This window comes from Hyla sarda, chromosome 3 (genome assembly GCF_029499605.1).
Source record: "Hyla sarda isolate aHylSar1 chromosome 3, aHylSar1.hap1, whole genome shotgun sequence".
NCBI classification, from domain to species: Eukaryota; Metazoa; Chordata; class Amphibia; order Anura; family Hylidae; genus Hyla; species Hyla sarda.
Window position 1 is genome coordinate 185525530 of NC_079191.1, and position 13965 is coordinate 185539494.

General features: G+C 38.8%; 1 protein-coding gene across 3 annotated transcripts in view; it reads right to left on the minus strand.

The window, feature by feature from the left end:
• Window positions 1-13965, minus strand: part of CSMD1 (CUB and Sushi multiple domains 1) — a 1887231-nt gene that overhangs the window by 1371755 nt on the left and 501511 nt on the right. For all 3 annotated transcript variants that reach the window (XM_056565713.1, XM_056565712.1, XM_056565715.1), the window contains exon 3: window positions 12565-12677. In XM_056565713.1, coding sequence (XP_056421688.1) covers window positions 12565-12677 — 113 coding nt within the window. The remainder of the gene's footprint in view (window positions 1-12564; window positions 12678-13965) is intronic.

Consider the following 13965-nt stretch of genomic DNA (forward strand, 5'->3'; position numbering starts at 1 on the left):
TGCTGGATGTCTCTTTTCCTGCCTCCGATGTGCAGGATGGCTGAGCTTTGTGTACAACCTGGAGAGCTAAGCTGTACAACAAAGTCACCGATAGTAATGAAAAGTCCTTTATGGGAGCTTAAAAAGTGTAAAATAAATATAAAATGAACATAGAAATCACTTCCTTTTCCCATAAAAAAATAAATGTAATGAAAATAAATAAATAAAAAAACTTGATATCTTGTCTCGACGTGTCTGTTAATGTTTGATCTATTATAATATAACATTTACTATCCCACATGGTGATAAGCCTAACTTAAAAAATTACCAAACACCAAAATTACAGATTTTTGGTCACATCATATGTCAGAATTGTTTTTTAATAAAAAGTGATCAAAAAGTTCCAACAAAATGAAAGTGGTAAAACTACAGCTGATACCTCAAAAAATGCATCCCATATACAGAAAATGAGAGAGTTATGGGAGGTCAGAATATAGAAAATGTAAATATACTTTGTTAAGAGGGTCGAGATTCTTTTTAATAGTAAAGCATACACACTTGAGTATCATTTTAATCATCTTGACCCACAGCATAAAGAAAAATGTCAGTTTTACCATAAAGTTTACAGTCTAAAAATGAAAAACCTATTGTTTTGTTGTATGCAATGTACAATTGGTCATGCAAAAAATATACCCTCATATGGGTCTGTGACTGGAAAAAAAAAAGTTATGCTTTTCGAAGTCGAGGAAAAAAATATGCAAAAAATGAAATTGTATATGTCCTTAAAGGGGTACTTCGCCCCTAGACATCTTATCCCCCATCGAAAGGATAGGGGATAAGATGTCAGATTGCAGGTGTCCCGCTGCTGGGGACCCCCGGAATCTCGGCTGCATGACACACCTGTTGCGGCTTCCGGCAGCGCTGGAGGCTCTCATCCTAACGCCTAACGACCAAGGTGATGTGAGATTGTGATGTCACGATTCCGCCCCCATGTGACATCACGTCCCGCCCCCTCAATGCAAGTCTATGGGAGGGGGCATTACGGCTGTAACACCCCCTCCCATAGACTTGCATTGAGGGGCGGGGCATGACATCACACAGGGGCGGAGTCGTGATGTCACGATCTCATGTCACCGTGGTCGGGAGCCAAAGTCTCAAGCATTTCCGGAAGCCGCAACAGGTGGGTCTTGCAGCCGAGATCACGGGGGTCCCCAATGGCGGGACCCCCGCAATCTTACATCTTATCCCCTATCCTTTGGATAGGGGATAAGATGTCTAGGGGCGGAGTACCCCTTTAAGGCTCAAATGGGCTCTGTCAGTAAGTGTCTATAAATTGGAGCAAAGGTTTAGAGCAAAAAATAGTCATGGCTTTAAATATGCCAAATTGCGCCAAAATAGTTTGACTGAAAATATTAGTCTAAAATAAGTCAACCAATAGGTGTTTTCATCCTATACTGCTGCGGGACGTCTAGAACAAATGTTAATGGGAGCTTGTGAACAAGTGTACATAGCTATGAAGCACAGAGGGACCTGATTCAGGATGAGAACTAGTGAACCAAATACTACTCTGGTGTTGGGTGTAATGATCCACTTATTGGCTCATTTAACTGAAGGTTTGGATAAGAGAACACTGGAGAGCATTACGGCCTGTGTGTGGAGTCAGTAAGGAGCACTTGTTCACAGACTGGACTTAGAATGACTGTTGGGCTACAGCCAATGGACAAGTGGTGAGTTGTGTGTGTCAGCAGATTGACCTCAGGTTGTAGTGAATATTACTGATAAACCAGGTACTGTTGACAGGACACATCCATCGTGCGTGAGGAACCATATTCTAATAGAAAGGTGTCAATCAGTAAGCCCACAGGATTTAGTGGTGAGCCAGTGTTATCAACTACAAGGTACCAGTAACCTTCATCAGTGTATACTGTGCTACCATTGTACCAATGCTAAAGACTTAAAAAGTGCTTAGTTAATTTATTGCATTTATTACCATTTGTCCATGAAAGGTGACTTCACCAGATTGAGAAAATGGTGGTCCCCAAATAGAAGTGTGCTTGTGTGACTGCTGCGTCTATGAGACTGGCAGAACTATCACTGTTAGTCCAATAGACAATTAATGGCTTGCCGGTCAGAGGAGTTCACTTGGGGATTGTAGTTTTGCTGACTGTGTGGGTTCTAGCAGTCAGACCCACAGCAATAACACATCACACAACCCATTAAGTGGCAGTATCTTTCCTGAGTAGTGTCAATGGCCTTTTGTAGCACATCATCGACTGAAGTCTCTGCACAAACTACTTGTGTCATTACTGAAAATCAGCATAGTGTTTGACTTATTCTATTTTCTGTGTTGGTACCAGTGACCAAATTTTGTTCCTAAAATTTACTTCTTTGAATAATTAGAGGTTTAAGGGTATCACCAGGGTGCATTGCAGGAGCTTTAAAATTGCTACTTATCAGGCTCAAAAAAAACCAAAATACTACAAAAGAAATTATTTTCTTTTTGGAACACAGAGCTCTCTGCTGACATCACGAGCACAGTGCTCTCTGCTGACATATCTGTCCATTTAATGAACTGTCCAGGGTAGGAGAAAATTCCCATAGCAAACATATGCTGCTCTGGACGGTTCGAGAGCACTGCTCATGATTCAGCAGAGAGCTCTGTGTTCCAAAAAGAAAATAATTTCCTCTGTAGTATTCAGCAGCTAATAAGTACTGGAAGGATTTAGATTTTTTTTATAGAAATAATTTACAAATCTGTTTAACTTTCTGGCACCAGTTGATTTAAAAAAAAAAAAGTTTTCCACCAGATTACCCCTTTAAATGCCTTATTCACTTCTACATTAAAAGAAAAGCAAAGGAATGAATAAAGTGATCATATGCCGTCTAGATTGTACCACAAAGGAAAGCAGAAAATACAACTTCTCCTCCAATTATAACACTATTTGGAAGAATAATAGAAACTTGTCATCTGACAAAATGAAATGTGTTTTGTTTTTAAAGCAGTAACTAAATTGTGACATAATGACTATTCTTATTTTGACTCCGAGAAACGTGAACAGTTTACTGTAATTTTGTGAGTCAAGAAAATATATTCTGTTTGTGCAGACGTTCTCATGAGAATTTACAGCATGGTGAAAACTGCATACAGACTGTGTGTGATCAAATTAAATAGAACTGAATATCGGCATTAGAGTGGGCATTGTGTTTAACAGCTCAGATAGTAAAAAAAAAATAATAATAATATTCATCATCATCATCACCATCATCTTGAAAAAATAAACAAAAAATCTTAGTTGTATATTAATGATACCTCTGGAAGATCACTGTGACATACATTACTATACAAGCATCAGGTCTGAAGTTGACAGCGAAACAAGACATAACTGGAACACATCATTGAAGAGGGTAATAATACGCTGCTATTGTGATTGCCTAGAGAACTAATATGATATGAGCACAAAACATTCAGCTATTCATATCCCCTGGCATACGCTGTTCACATTTAAGCCAAAGTTTAAAGGGGTACTCCGGTGGAAAACTTTTTTTTTTTAATTAACTGGTGGCAGAAAGTTAAACAGATTTGTAAATTACTTCTATTAAAAAAAATCTCAATTCTTCCAGTACTTATTAGCTGCTGAAAACTACATTGGAAATTCTTTTCTTTTTGGAACACAGAGCTCTCTGCTGACATCGCAAGCTCAGTGCTCTCTGCTGACATCTCTGTCCCTTTTAAGAACTGCCCAGAGTACAGAGCAGGAGAAAAACCCCATAGCAAACATATGCTACTCTGGACAGTTCCTAAAATGGACAGAGATGTCAGCAAAGAGCACTGTGCTTGTGATTCAGCAGAGAGCACTGTGTTCCCAAAAGCAAATAATGTTGTCTGTAGTATTCAGTAACTAATAAGTAGTGGAAGGATTAAGATTTTTTAATAGAAGTCATTTACAAATCTGTTTAACTTTTTGGCACCAGTAGATAAAAAAAAAAAAAAAAAAAAAAGTATCCCACCGGAGTACCCCTTTAAGCACCAATGCTTCTGCCATAGAACATACTGTAAAATGATAAGTAAAATAACCCAATGCGAGCTAAAGGTCATGAATTCTGTGAACACCAAAGAGTGGACATCAAATCATGGAATATGTAGGTCTAGATATTACACCTCTGGACACCAGGGTTACAAACAAAATCCAAAAACTGAATTTTAATAGTTCAGACTTTTCCATACACGGTCATACCAAACATCTTTATTTCCTTTTTTTTTATTTTGTTTACATGTTTTCTTTGTAAAATGTGAAAAGAGAGGAATTGTATTTTTTTATGCCCCAAAGGGGACTATTTATGCATAGGTATAGCGCTGATAGCACACATTGCAGTGTTATTTGCAATCTAATACTTCTCTGGTCTAATGGAAAGAAAACCAGAGGGGAAGATTGCAGGAACCAGCTATGGAGCTGGTGAGTGGAGCTACAAAAGCCATCTTAACTCATTGGACACTGCCGATGTAGCAGTTTAATAAGTCTCTGTATGTCTTAATATGTAAGATGCTGTGATTAGTATTTATAATGGCATTTAAAGGGTTAATGGCAGGAATCAGCATGAACAGTAATGTCCACCATTGCTGGCGGACCTGTGTTCTATGCTGCACTAGCTTTATAGTCGGGCTTAAACTCAGGATGTGCATGTACGCTTTGGTGTACCAACTTCCAGGCAGCCAAGGTGTACAGGCTAAGAAGTGCACTTCTCCCTGCTCATCCTCCTGATTGGTGGAGGTCCCAGCACTGAGACCTCACCGATCAAAACTTTAGACATGTCTCTGTAACATTTCTAAAGTTTTGTAAATGACAATGACCCTGTAAACCCCATATTGTGAGGATGGGTTCAAATATATCAGGCATCTGGCATAGTTTCCCTCTGGCCTGCACCGGGGGGAAACTGATGCTAGAACTGATCCCATTCATTTGAATGGGACAATTCACAACCATCCAGTGCCTCAATTTTAACGCCGGATGGTTGGGCAGACAGACCAATGATGCGTTTTGGAGGTGAGACCCTCCTTCCTCAGATTGGCAATTGCCAATCTGAGGAAGGAGGGTCTCACCTCCGAAACGCGTCATTGGTCTTTGAACTATTAAATACAGTACCTGCTGGTACTTTAATCGTTACATCTGCATTTGCTTTTTAATTTTGGCACCTGGAACAGCGCCTGATCTTCGGGTCATTTTGCACCTATTTCATTAAACCAGCAAGTGGCAGCAGTGAGTAACAGCAGCAAACCCACAGTATGTAAGCTCAACCACAGGCTCCCACAGTAGGAAGAAAGGACATATCAGGTAGAGGTATACCCCAGCATTCATGACAAAATATATCTGATAAAACATTTATTTTGGATAAAAACAAATAAATTAAATTAATTACAACAAGTATTGTATTTCAAACAATAAAGCAGCAATAATAAATACACATATGCAAATGTTTATCTATATCAAACAGCAAAACTGTCTACTGTGTGTACCTAAGGCTGTTTATAAACCTTTATATTATTATTATTTGATAGCTTTCATTTAAATCCAATCAAGGATTAATGTACGACAATAGGAGCTGCCAAAAAAAGTTATATCAAACTTTTTTGCTTTTGCTAACTACGGCTTCTGTTTGAAAATGAAAGTATTTTGAAATGGAGAATAATGAAGAACTGGCAGCCCTTTGAGGTTATTTCAAGACTGTGCAATGGTGATAAGAAAATAATTATAAATAATAATTAGCAGTCAGAAAGAATGGCTTTTGGATACATGCATCACATTTCTGCAGCTAAATCTAGTTATTCTAATCATAGGGTTCATGTTTTTTGGATGTAAGGCATGCCTTGAACATCACCACCTAACATGATTTATTAATACATTGATTCTATTTTCTCTGTGCCAATGGGGTTGTGGTTATTTAATAGGCCTATTTCTTAACAGTGATATACGACATGTAGCATATAATATGAAAATAATTAATTTCGTTTTTCTAAAAGGAATAATTGCATTTACTTAAGTTTCAAAAACAAATTCATAAGAATATGTAAATAGTGTTTGACTTACAGAGGAGCTTCCAATCAATGTGCCCACAGCTGTTGGCTGTCCGGGCATACTGGGATTTGTAGTTTTGCAGCAGATGGAGGCACCCTGGTTGGGAAACACTGAATTACAGGCACTAATTTAACCCCTTAAGGACCAAGGACGTACAGGTAGGTCCTTGGTCCTGCTCCCGTGATATAACGCGGGGTTACACGGTAACCCCACATCATATCACGGCGGGCCCGGCGCCATAGTGAAGCGGATAGCGCCGCTAATAGAGGCAGATTAAGTATAATTTATGCTAGAGATTAGTGAAAAGCAATAACTGAAATCTACACCAAAATCTACACCATTTCATAGCTTGCATGCATATCAGGTTTAAAGGGGTACTCCGGTAAAAAAAAAATTAACTCAACTGGTGTCAGCAAATTAATCAGATTTGTAAATTACTTCTATTTAAAAATCTTAATCCTTCCAGTATGTATCAGCTGCTGTATGCTACAGAGGAAGTTATTTTCTGTCTGACCACAGTGCTCTCTGCTGACACCTCTGTCCATGTCAGGAACTGTCCGGAGCAGGATAGGTTTGCTATGGGGATTTGTCCCTGCTCTGGACAGTTCCTGACATGGACAGAGGTGTCAGCAGAGAGCACTGTGGTCAGTCAGGAAAGAAATTAAAAAAAGAAAAGAACTTCCTCTGGAGCATACAGCATTTGATAAGTACTAGAAGGATTAAGATTTACAAATCTGTTTAACTGGCCGGAACCAGTTGATTAAAAAAAATTTGCTTTCCACCGGAGTACCCCTTTAAGGTGCAAGGAGCTGAAGGTTAGTACATTTGGTGCATCATATTCCGGCATAGTTTTGTTTAAGACAGGCCTATGAAAGGCCAGTCTTAGTAGATTTCCATCTTTGTATTTTTTGAGTTTTGACCAGATCTTCATTTAGTACAAAAAGGTTGTGATATGACCTTGATCTAAAGTTAGCAACGAATATCGTGTTGAATGATTTTTATGTGAGATATAGGATAGGTATTGGTCAAAATTCTATGAATCTATTCAATATCATTCAATTAATCAAAAATAGTTTAACCCCTTCCTGCTATAGGACATATGCATACACGCGCTGGGACATATGCATACGTCCTAGCGATCTCCTGCACTGCCGTGGGCATCACAGAGATCCCACTGCAGCCGGGGTCCCACTGCAGCTATTGGGGCCACAATCGCGCCGGTCCCGGCAGCATTAATCCCATAGATGCCATGATCAATCCTGATCACGGCATCTATGGTGTTGACAGGGGGAGGGTGCTCCACCTGTTCACCAATGGCGGCACCGCGATACCATCACGGGTCACTGTTGGTTGCTATGGCAGCAGGAGGCCAGATCTTTGCCTCCTTTCTGCCTGATCCTGAAATTTGTGATATCCAGCCAGAGGCTGAATCACACAGGCTGTAGTGTGTGCAGCTCATCAGGTCATACTGTGCTGCAGTATAAATGTATTGCAGCATAGTATAACCTTTAAAAAAAGAACAAAAATTATAAAATGTTGTTCAAAACATGTATGAAGTGTAAAAAAAAAAAAAAAATGCCCCTTTCCCAATAAAAACCTGTATTGTCATCAAAAAAGATCAAAGCACAAATCATACACATAAGTATTGCCACGTCCGTAATGATGTGTACCAAAAAACTATACTGCACAGTCATCGCAATAAAAAGTACAGCTCATCCCACAAAAAATAAGCCCTCAATGGCGTTGGACTAAAAATGAAAAAGTTACGGCTGTTGGAAAATAAATGGCAGAAAAATAATTTTGCTCAGAAAAGGAAAAAGAACAAAGAAAGCGATATAAAATGAGTATTTTATATAGACCCACAGAATAAATATAACACAACAGTATAAATATAACACCACTTTTACCGCACAGTGTACACCATAACAAATTATAAAAAAAAACACCAGCAATTTTCCACTTTTTTACAATATTTTGGAGTTTTTCACAAAAGATGTTGAATGTGTCAACAAGAATGCACCACTTATATAAAGTAGAATATATCCCGAAAACACAATCTCAGAATCTCTCCGCTCAGAAAAAGCGTTCTAAAGTTATTACCATTTAAGGAGACCCCGTCAAATAAAAAATAAAAAAGAGCCTGGTCATTAAGGTAAAAAAGGGGTCTGTCCTTAGGGGTTAAGGTTATCTCATGAAAACAAGAAACAGGGCTTGTTCCCAAAGTTCACTAGTGATAATATGACGCGTCCCATGATGTATAGTGTAAAATCATTTCATGCACAACAGCATATATTTATATTTTATAAAAAAATTAAAAAAAAAAAACATGTGACCAAGATTCCTCATGTCAGGTGGAATTGTAAAGATGTTAATGCAGCAAACAGTAAATGGAGAAATGATGATGACAAAGTGTCTTGTCAAGAACTATTACATTCAATTAAATTCCCCCTGGACACTTTTGACATCAATAGCTAATGCTCTATTATGATCTCTTGTATCCATTTCAAAATGTTCTCTTACATTTTATACTCTCTTTCTCTCTATTTGTGCTGAATCAAAATATTTGAAAACATTGAAAAAAGGCACGTTATTTGCTTTCTAGCTTAGTAATTCAATTATAATGCACTGCTCAAAAATTTAAAATAAAGGGAACACTTAAACAACACAATGTAACTCATAGACACTTCAATGACACTTCTGTGACACTTCTGTGAAATCACACTGTCCACTCAGAAAGCAACACTGATTGACAATCAATTTCACATGCTGTTGTGCAAATGGAACAGACAACAGGTAGAAATGATAGGCAATTAGCAAGACACCCCCAATAAGGGAGGAGTTCTACAGGTGGTGACCACAGACCACCTCTCAGTCCCTATGCTTCCTGGCTGATGCTTGTGTCACTTTTGAATGCTGGCGGTGCTTTCACTCTAGTGGTTGCATGGGACGGAGTCTACAACCCACACAAGTGGCTCAGATAGTGCAGCTCATCCAGGATGGCACATCAATGCTAGCTGTGGCAAGAAGGTTTGCTATGTCTGTCAGCGCAGTGTCCAGAGCATGGAGGCGCTACCAGGAGACAGGCCAGTACATCTAGAGATGTGGAGGAGGCCGTAGGAGGGCAACAACCCAGCAGCAGGACCGCTACCTCCGCCTTTGTGCAAGGAGAAGCAGGAGTAGCACTGCCAGAGCCCTGCAAAATGACCTCCAGCAGGCCACAAATGTGCAGGTGTCACCTCAAACGGTCAGAAACAGACTCCATCAGGGGTATGAGGGCCCGACTTCCACAGGTGGGGGTTGTGCTTACAGCCCAACACCGTGTAGGACGTTTGGCATTTGCCAGAGAACACCAAGATTGGCAAATTTGCCACTGGTGCCCTGTGCTCTTCACAGATGAAAGCAGGTTCACACTGAGCACATGTGACAGACGTGACAGAGTCTGGAGATGCCGTGGAGAACGTTCTGCTGCCTGCAACATCCTCCAGCATGACCGGTTTGCAGCGAGCCAGTAATGGTGTGGGGTGGCATGTGCTTGCCAAAGGTAGCCTGACTGCCATTAGGTACCAAGATGAAATCCTCAGAGCCCTTGTGAGACCATATGCTGGTGCGGTTGGCCCTGGGTTCCTCCTAATGCAAGACAATGCTAGACCTCATGTGGCTGGAGTGTGTCATCAGTTCCTGCAAGAGGAAGGCATTGATGCTATGGACTGTCCTGACCGTTTCCCAGGCCTGAATCCGATTGAGCACATCTGGGACATCATGTCTCGCTCCATCTACCAATGCCACGTTGCACCACAGACTGTCCTGGAGTTGGCAAATGCTTTAGTCCAGGGCTTGGAGGACATCCCTCCTCATCAGGAGCATGCCCAGGCATTGTAGGGAGGTCATACAGGCACGTGGAGGCCACACACACTACCATATCCAGACCTCCATGGGTTGATAAATTTGATTTCCATTGATAATTTGTGTGTGATTTTGTTGTCAGCACATTCAACTATGTAAAGACGAAAGTAATTCATACAATTAGTTCATTCATTCAGATCTAGGATGTGTTATCTTAGTGTTCCCTTTATTTTTTTGAGTAGTGTAGTAAACTATTTGGTCCTTTATAAAAAGGAAGCCTTCAGTGTACATCCACAAATAATGGTGGCCAAATAACACCATCACGGTACAATTGTTATGCAATGTTCTAACTCAGTATACGGAAATGCGTATGGAATGATATTCTCCTATCAGGTGAATTTGCCAGTTGACATTATCCTTGTTGAGTGCAAAAAGTCAAATTATACAAACAGTTTTGCTGACAAATTGCTCTAATAACAATGAGTCAATAATAACCATGAATGTGTATCTGCATATAGAGTATACTCTTTGTAGGACAATTAATGAACTCTATCAATATTCCCAGGTAGATAGGTAAACCACGCAAGCTCTTTCTGTTTGTTCTGTAGGAATATCATTATCTTTATTACTCAAATATTTAAAGCAGACCTGCCAGCAGGTTTTTGGTGTATAAACTAAGGGTATGGCTCTATAAGATTTTGATTAGTTAGCCCCTTCATCATGCAGATATCATGCTTTGAATTGATATGCAAATGAACCTGAAAACTCCCAGGGCGTGTTCCCCTGTTCTACAAAAGCCTAGCAATGGTCATCCTATTCACTTATTAGCAGCACCTCTTAGTGGAGGTAACAAGTAGCCCAATAGGCAATGCCTAAGTGGATGGGACTAACTCTGCTCGGCTGTAGAATGCCCCCTAAACTTTTAAGGTTAATTTGCATATTCATTCAAAGCATGATGTCTCTGCACTGGATGGGTCAACTATTAAACAAATGTATACACGTTTTCATGGTCAGAAACCCTATTCAGCCATTGTCTTAGTTTATCCACCAAAAACCTGCATACAGGTCCGCTTTAAGAAGATAATATATTTTACTCAATAGATCAATGTATAAATGAAACATTTGGATAACACTTTGCAACTCTGAAAACAATGCATGTAAAATATACTTCAAAGACTTTTGGAGGAATATTCAAATACTTGTGTTATTAGGGTTTCTTTTAATTTTACGCCTCAAAGAGTGTTAACGGTGTATCATTATCAGAAGAGTGTTTGATATTTAGAAATTTTGGGCAAATAGCATGAAAAGCAAATCACTTAATACCAGGTATACTTAGTATTCACTGCAAAACTTTGTGCACCAGAAAGTAGTGCAAAACCTTTGGAAATAGGGTGTTAATAGCACAAAAAGCCTAAACACAGGGCACTAAATTGTGCTAAATATCTGAATTATGGGGCACTAAGTGTGTGCACCATATTTTAAACAAATGTGGCACAGCTAAAGCCAAAAACAGTGGTTCTAAATTCTTTGAACAACCCCTCCCCCCCCCCCCCCCCATTCATTTTTGCATAATTAAAATGTTGAACATTTTCTTGAAATTTTACACTAATCTGATAAGGGACAGCCTTTTCCATCACCATCATCCTGAGTGTAACTGCAGGAAATGAATGTTACTCCATACCTCAGTCTCACATTCACATCTCAGTTAAAGGGGTACTCTGGTTTTAAAATCAACTGGTGCCAGGAAGTTAAACAGATTTGTAAATTACTTTTATTTAAAAATCGTACTGTACTTGTCAGCTGCTGTATGCTCCTCAGTAAGTTCAGTTTTTTTTTTCTGTCTGATCACAGTGCTCTCTGCTAACACCTCTGTCGATGTCAGAAACTGTCCAGAGCAGGAGAGGTTAGTTATGGGGATTTGCTTCTGCTCTGGACAGTTCCTAACATGGACGGAGGTGTCAGCAAAGAGCACTGCAGTCAGACAGAAAAGAACTATGCAACTTCCTCTGTAGTGTACAGCAGTTGATAAGTACTAAAAGGATTAACATTTTTAAATAGAAGTAATTTACAAATCTGTTTACATTTTTGGCACCAGTTGATTTAAAAAAAAAAAAAAAAATTTCCACCCGAGTACCCCTTTAAGCTAAAATCGAGTACAGAACTTACTCTTGACGGTGCATATACCAAGTCACACCAACACTGTTCGTAATAATAAGTTCCAACCCCACACACAAGATATTGACTGGTATTGCTGCGCTCTGGCAAGCTACAAGTTAAAGGCTATATTCTATAAAGGTGCTTAAGGTACTTTAACCGGTTAACAAGACAAAACTAATAAATGTTAATACTTTGAAGGACAAAATTGCAATGCATATTTTCACAGAAATGATTAAATAAAAGATGTTCAATAAATCAACAGAAACACTTGTAGGAATAAAAAGGGTTTAAAACAGAAATGACCAATACTTAATAAAGGTTAAGTCTTTTGCCTGCTCCCAGGTACATGAACAAAACCCTATTTTGTGTTGAAACTATGCTGATGTATTATTATTTACATATGAGTAAAATATTGTATGTTTTTCTTCTGGCTTTATTTTAACACTTTCAATCAAAGACAATAAATTAATATATAGTTTTCACTTTTAATATGTATACAAATATAATGTCTTACCTTCATATACTGCTTTAAATCCTTGTGCACTTACTGCAAAATCAGTTGTGAACCAAAGTGTAAGAATAGAACCTGTGCTTACTATTGATGATGGAAGTTGAAATCCAGATAATCTGAAAAACATGAAAAATTAAAATGTTATAATATTCTTAATCAAATTGTATGATAAACTTTTTTTCTTTTACTGTAATGTACCTAAAGATAACATTAAAGAGTACTGGTGGTCTCTACCTACCTGTTGGTTTTAGTAGATACATGCATTTTCATTTGAGTAACAATATGGATCATCATATCTTATAGTTCTGTGTTGTGCCATTTATCTATAATTCTTACTAGAAAAAGACTAAAGAGATAACTTGATGTTACCAGGTGGGGCATTTTTCTAGACTGCTTGATACTTTAAGTATTGATTGCTTAGTGTCAGACAGTGAAGGGACACACCTCCAACTGGTAACGCCCAATTAACTATTTACTCATACACATCCAGAAACAGGTGACACCTTCATTACACATTTCTGTCTCAGGTTTGACCATTTCCAGGGGCTTAACAGAAGAAAATATTGTTTCATGACCCCCATTATGTGTTCTGCCATTGACAGCCAGCTACTGCCACCTTCTGTTACACTGGTGTTGTGATCAATATTATGTAGTAAATGACTGTCATGACTGAAGGTTGTGATGTCTCGAGGTGATGACTCAAGGTTTTGCTTGAGATCCAGTGATGGTCAGGTTTAAATATGAAGGCTTGTAGTAAACGCTTTAATCCTGCCTTTGATGTTAAGCTAAATACTTAAAGTCAACTCCAGTAGTGATATGACGGAAACTAACAGCTCAGCAGTATGTGCAGGACACCCTGCGACCACATGCATGGGCTCTCAGGACAAGGCTTCCAAATTGCATTTTTCAGTAGGATAATATTTACCCAGACACAATAAAGGATGTCTCTACCAGATTGCAATATTCCCTTGGCCTGCTCAGTTGTCAATTTATTGCCAGTCAAATATTTATGTTTGATTTGGCAGCCTATGAGTGTGCAAGATCTATAGGCCCAGGTAAAACATCTGTGAGCACATGTGCCACAGGATGCCATACAAAACATGTACCTTACATATATCATCATTACATTAACACATATAAAGTTTCATTCTATTCCAATAATTTCTTCATAAAGCATCATGTTTCGAACAATGCACAACATGGTTGTGTTTTTTTTTAATCCTTCATTTTGGTTAAAGTCTGCTGTTAAAGTCTGTAAAAATGCTTGAAACATATGGGCTTTTTAGCAAGAATTTAAAAACACTCAAAAAAGTGTGAAAAAGTTCTCAGAGAAAGCATTACACTTAAAATGAACCTGTCAAGTATGTTAAGCTGGTCATAACTGTTGCATGCAAACTGTTTCAA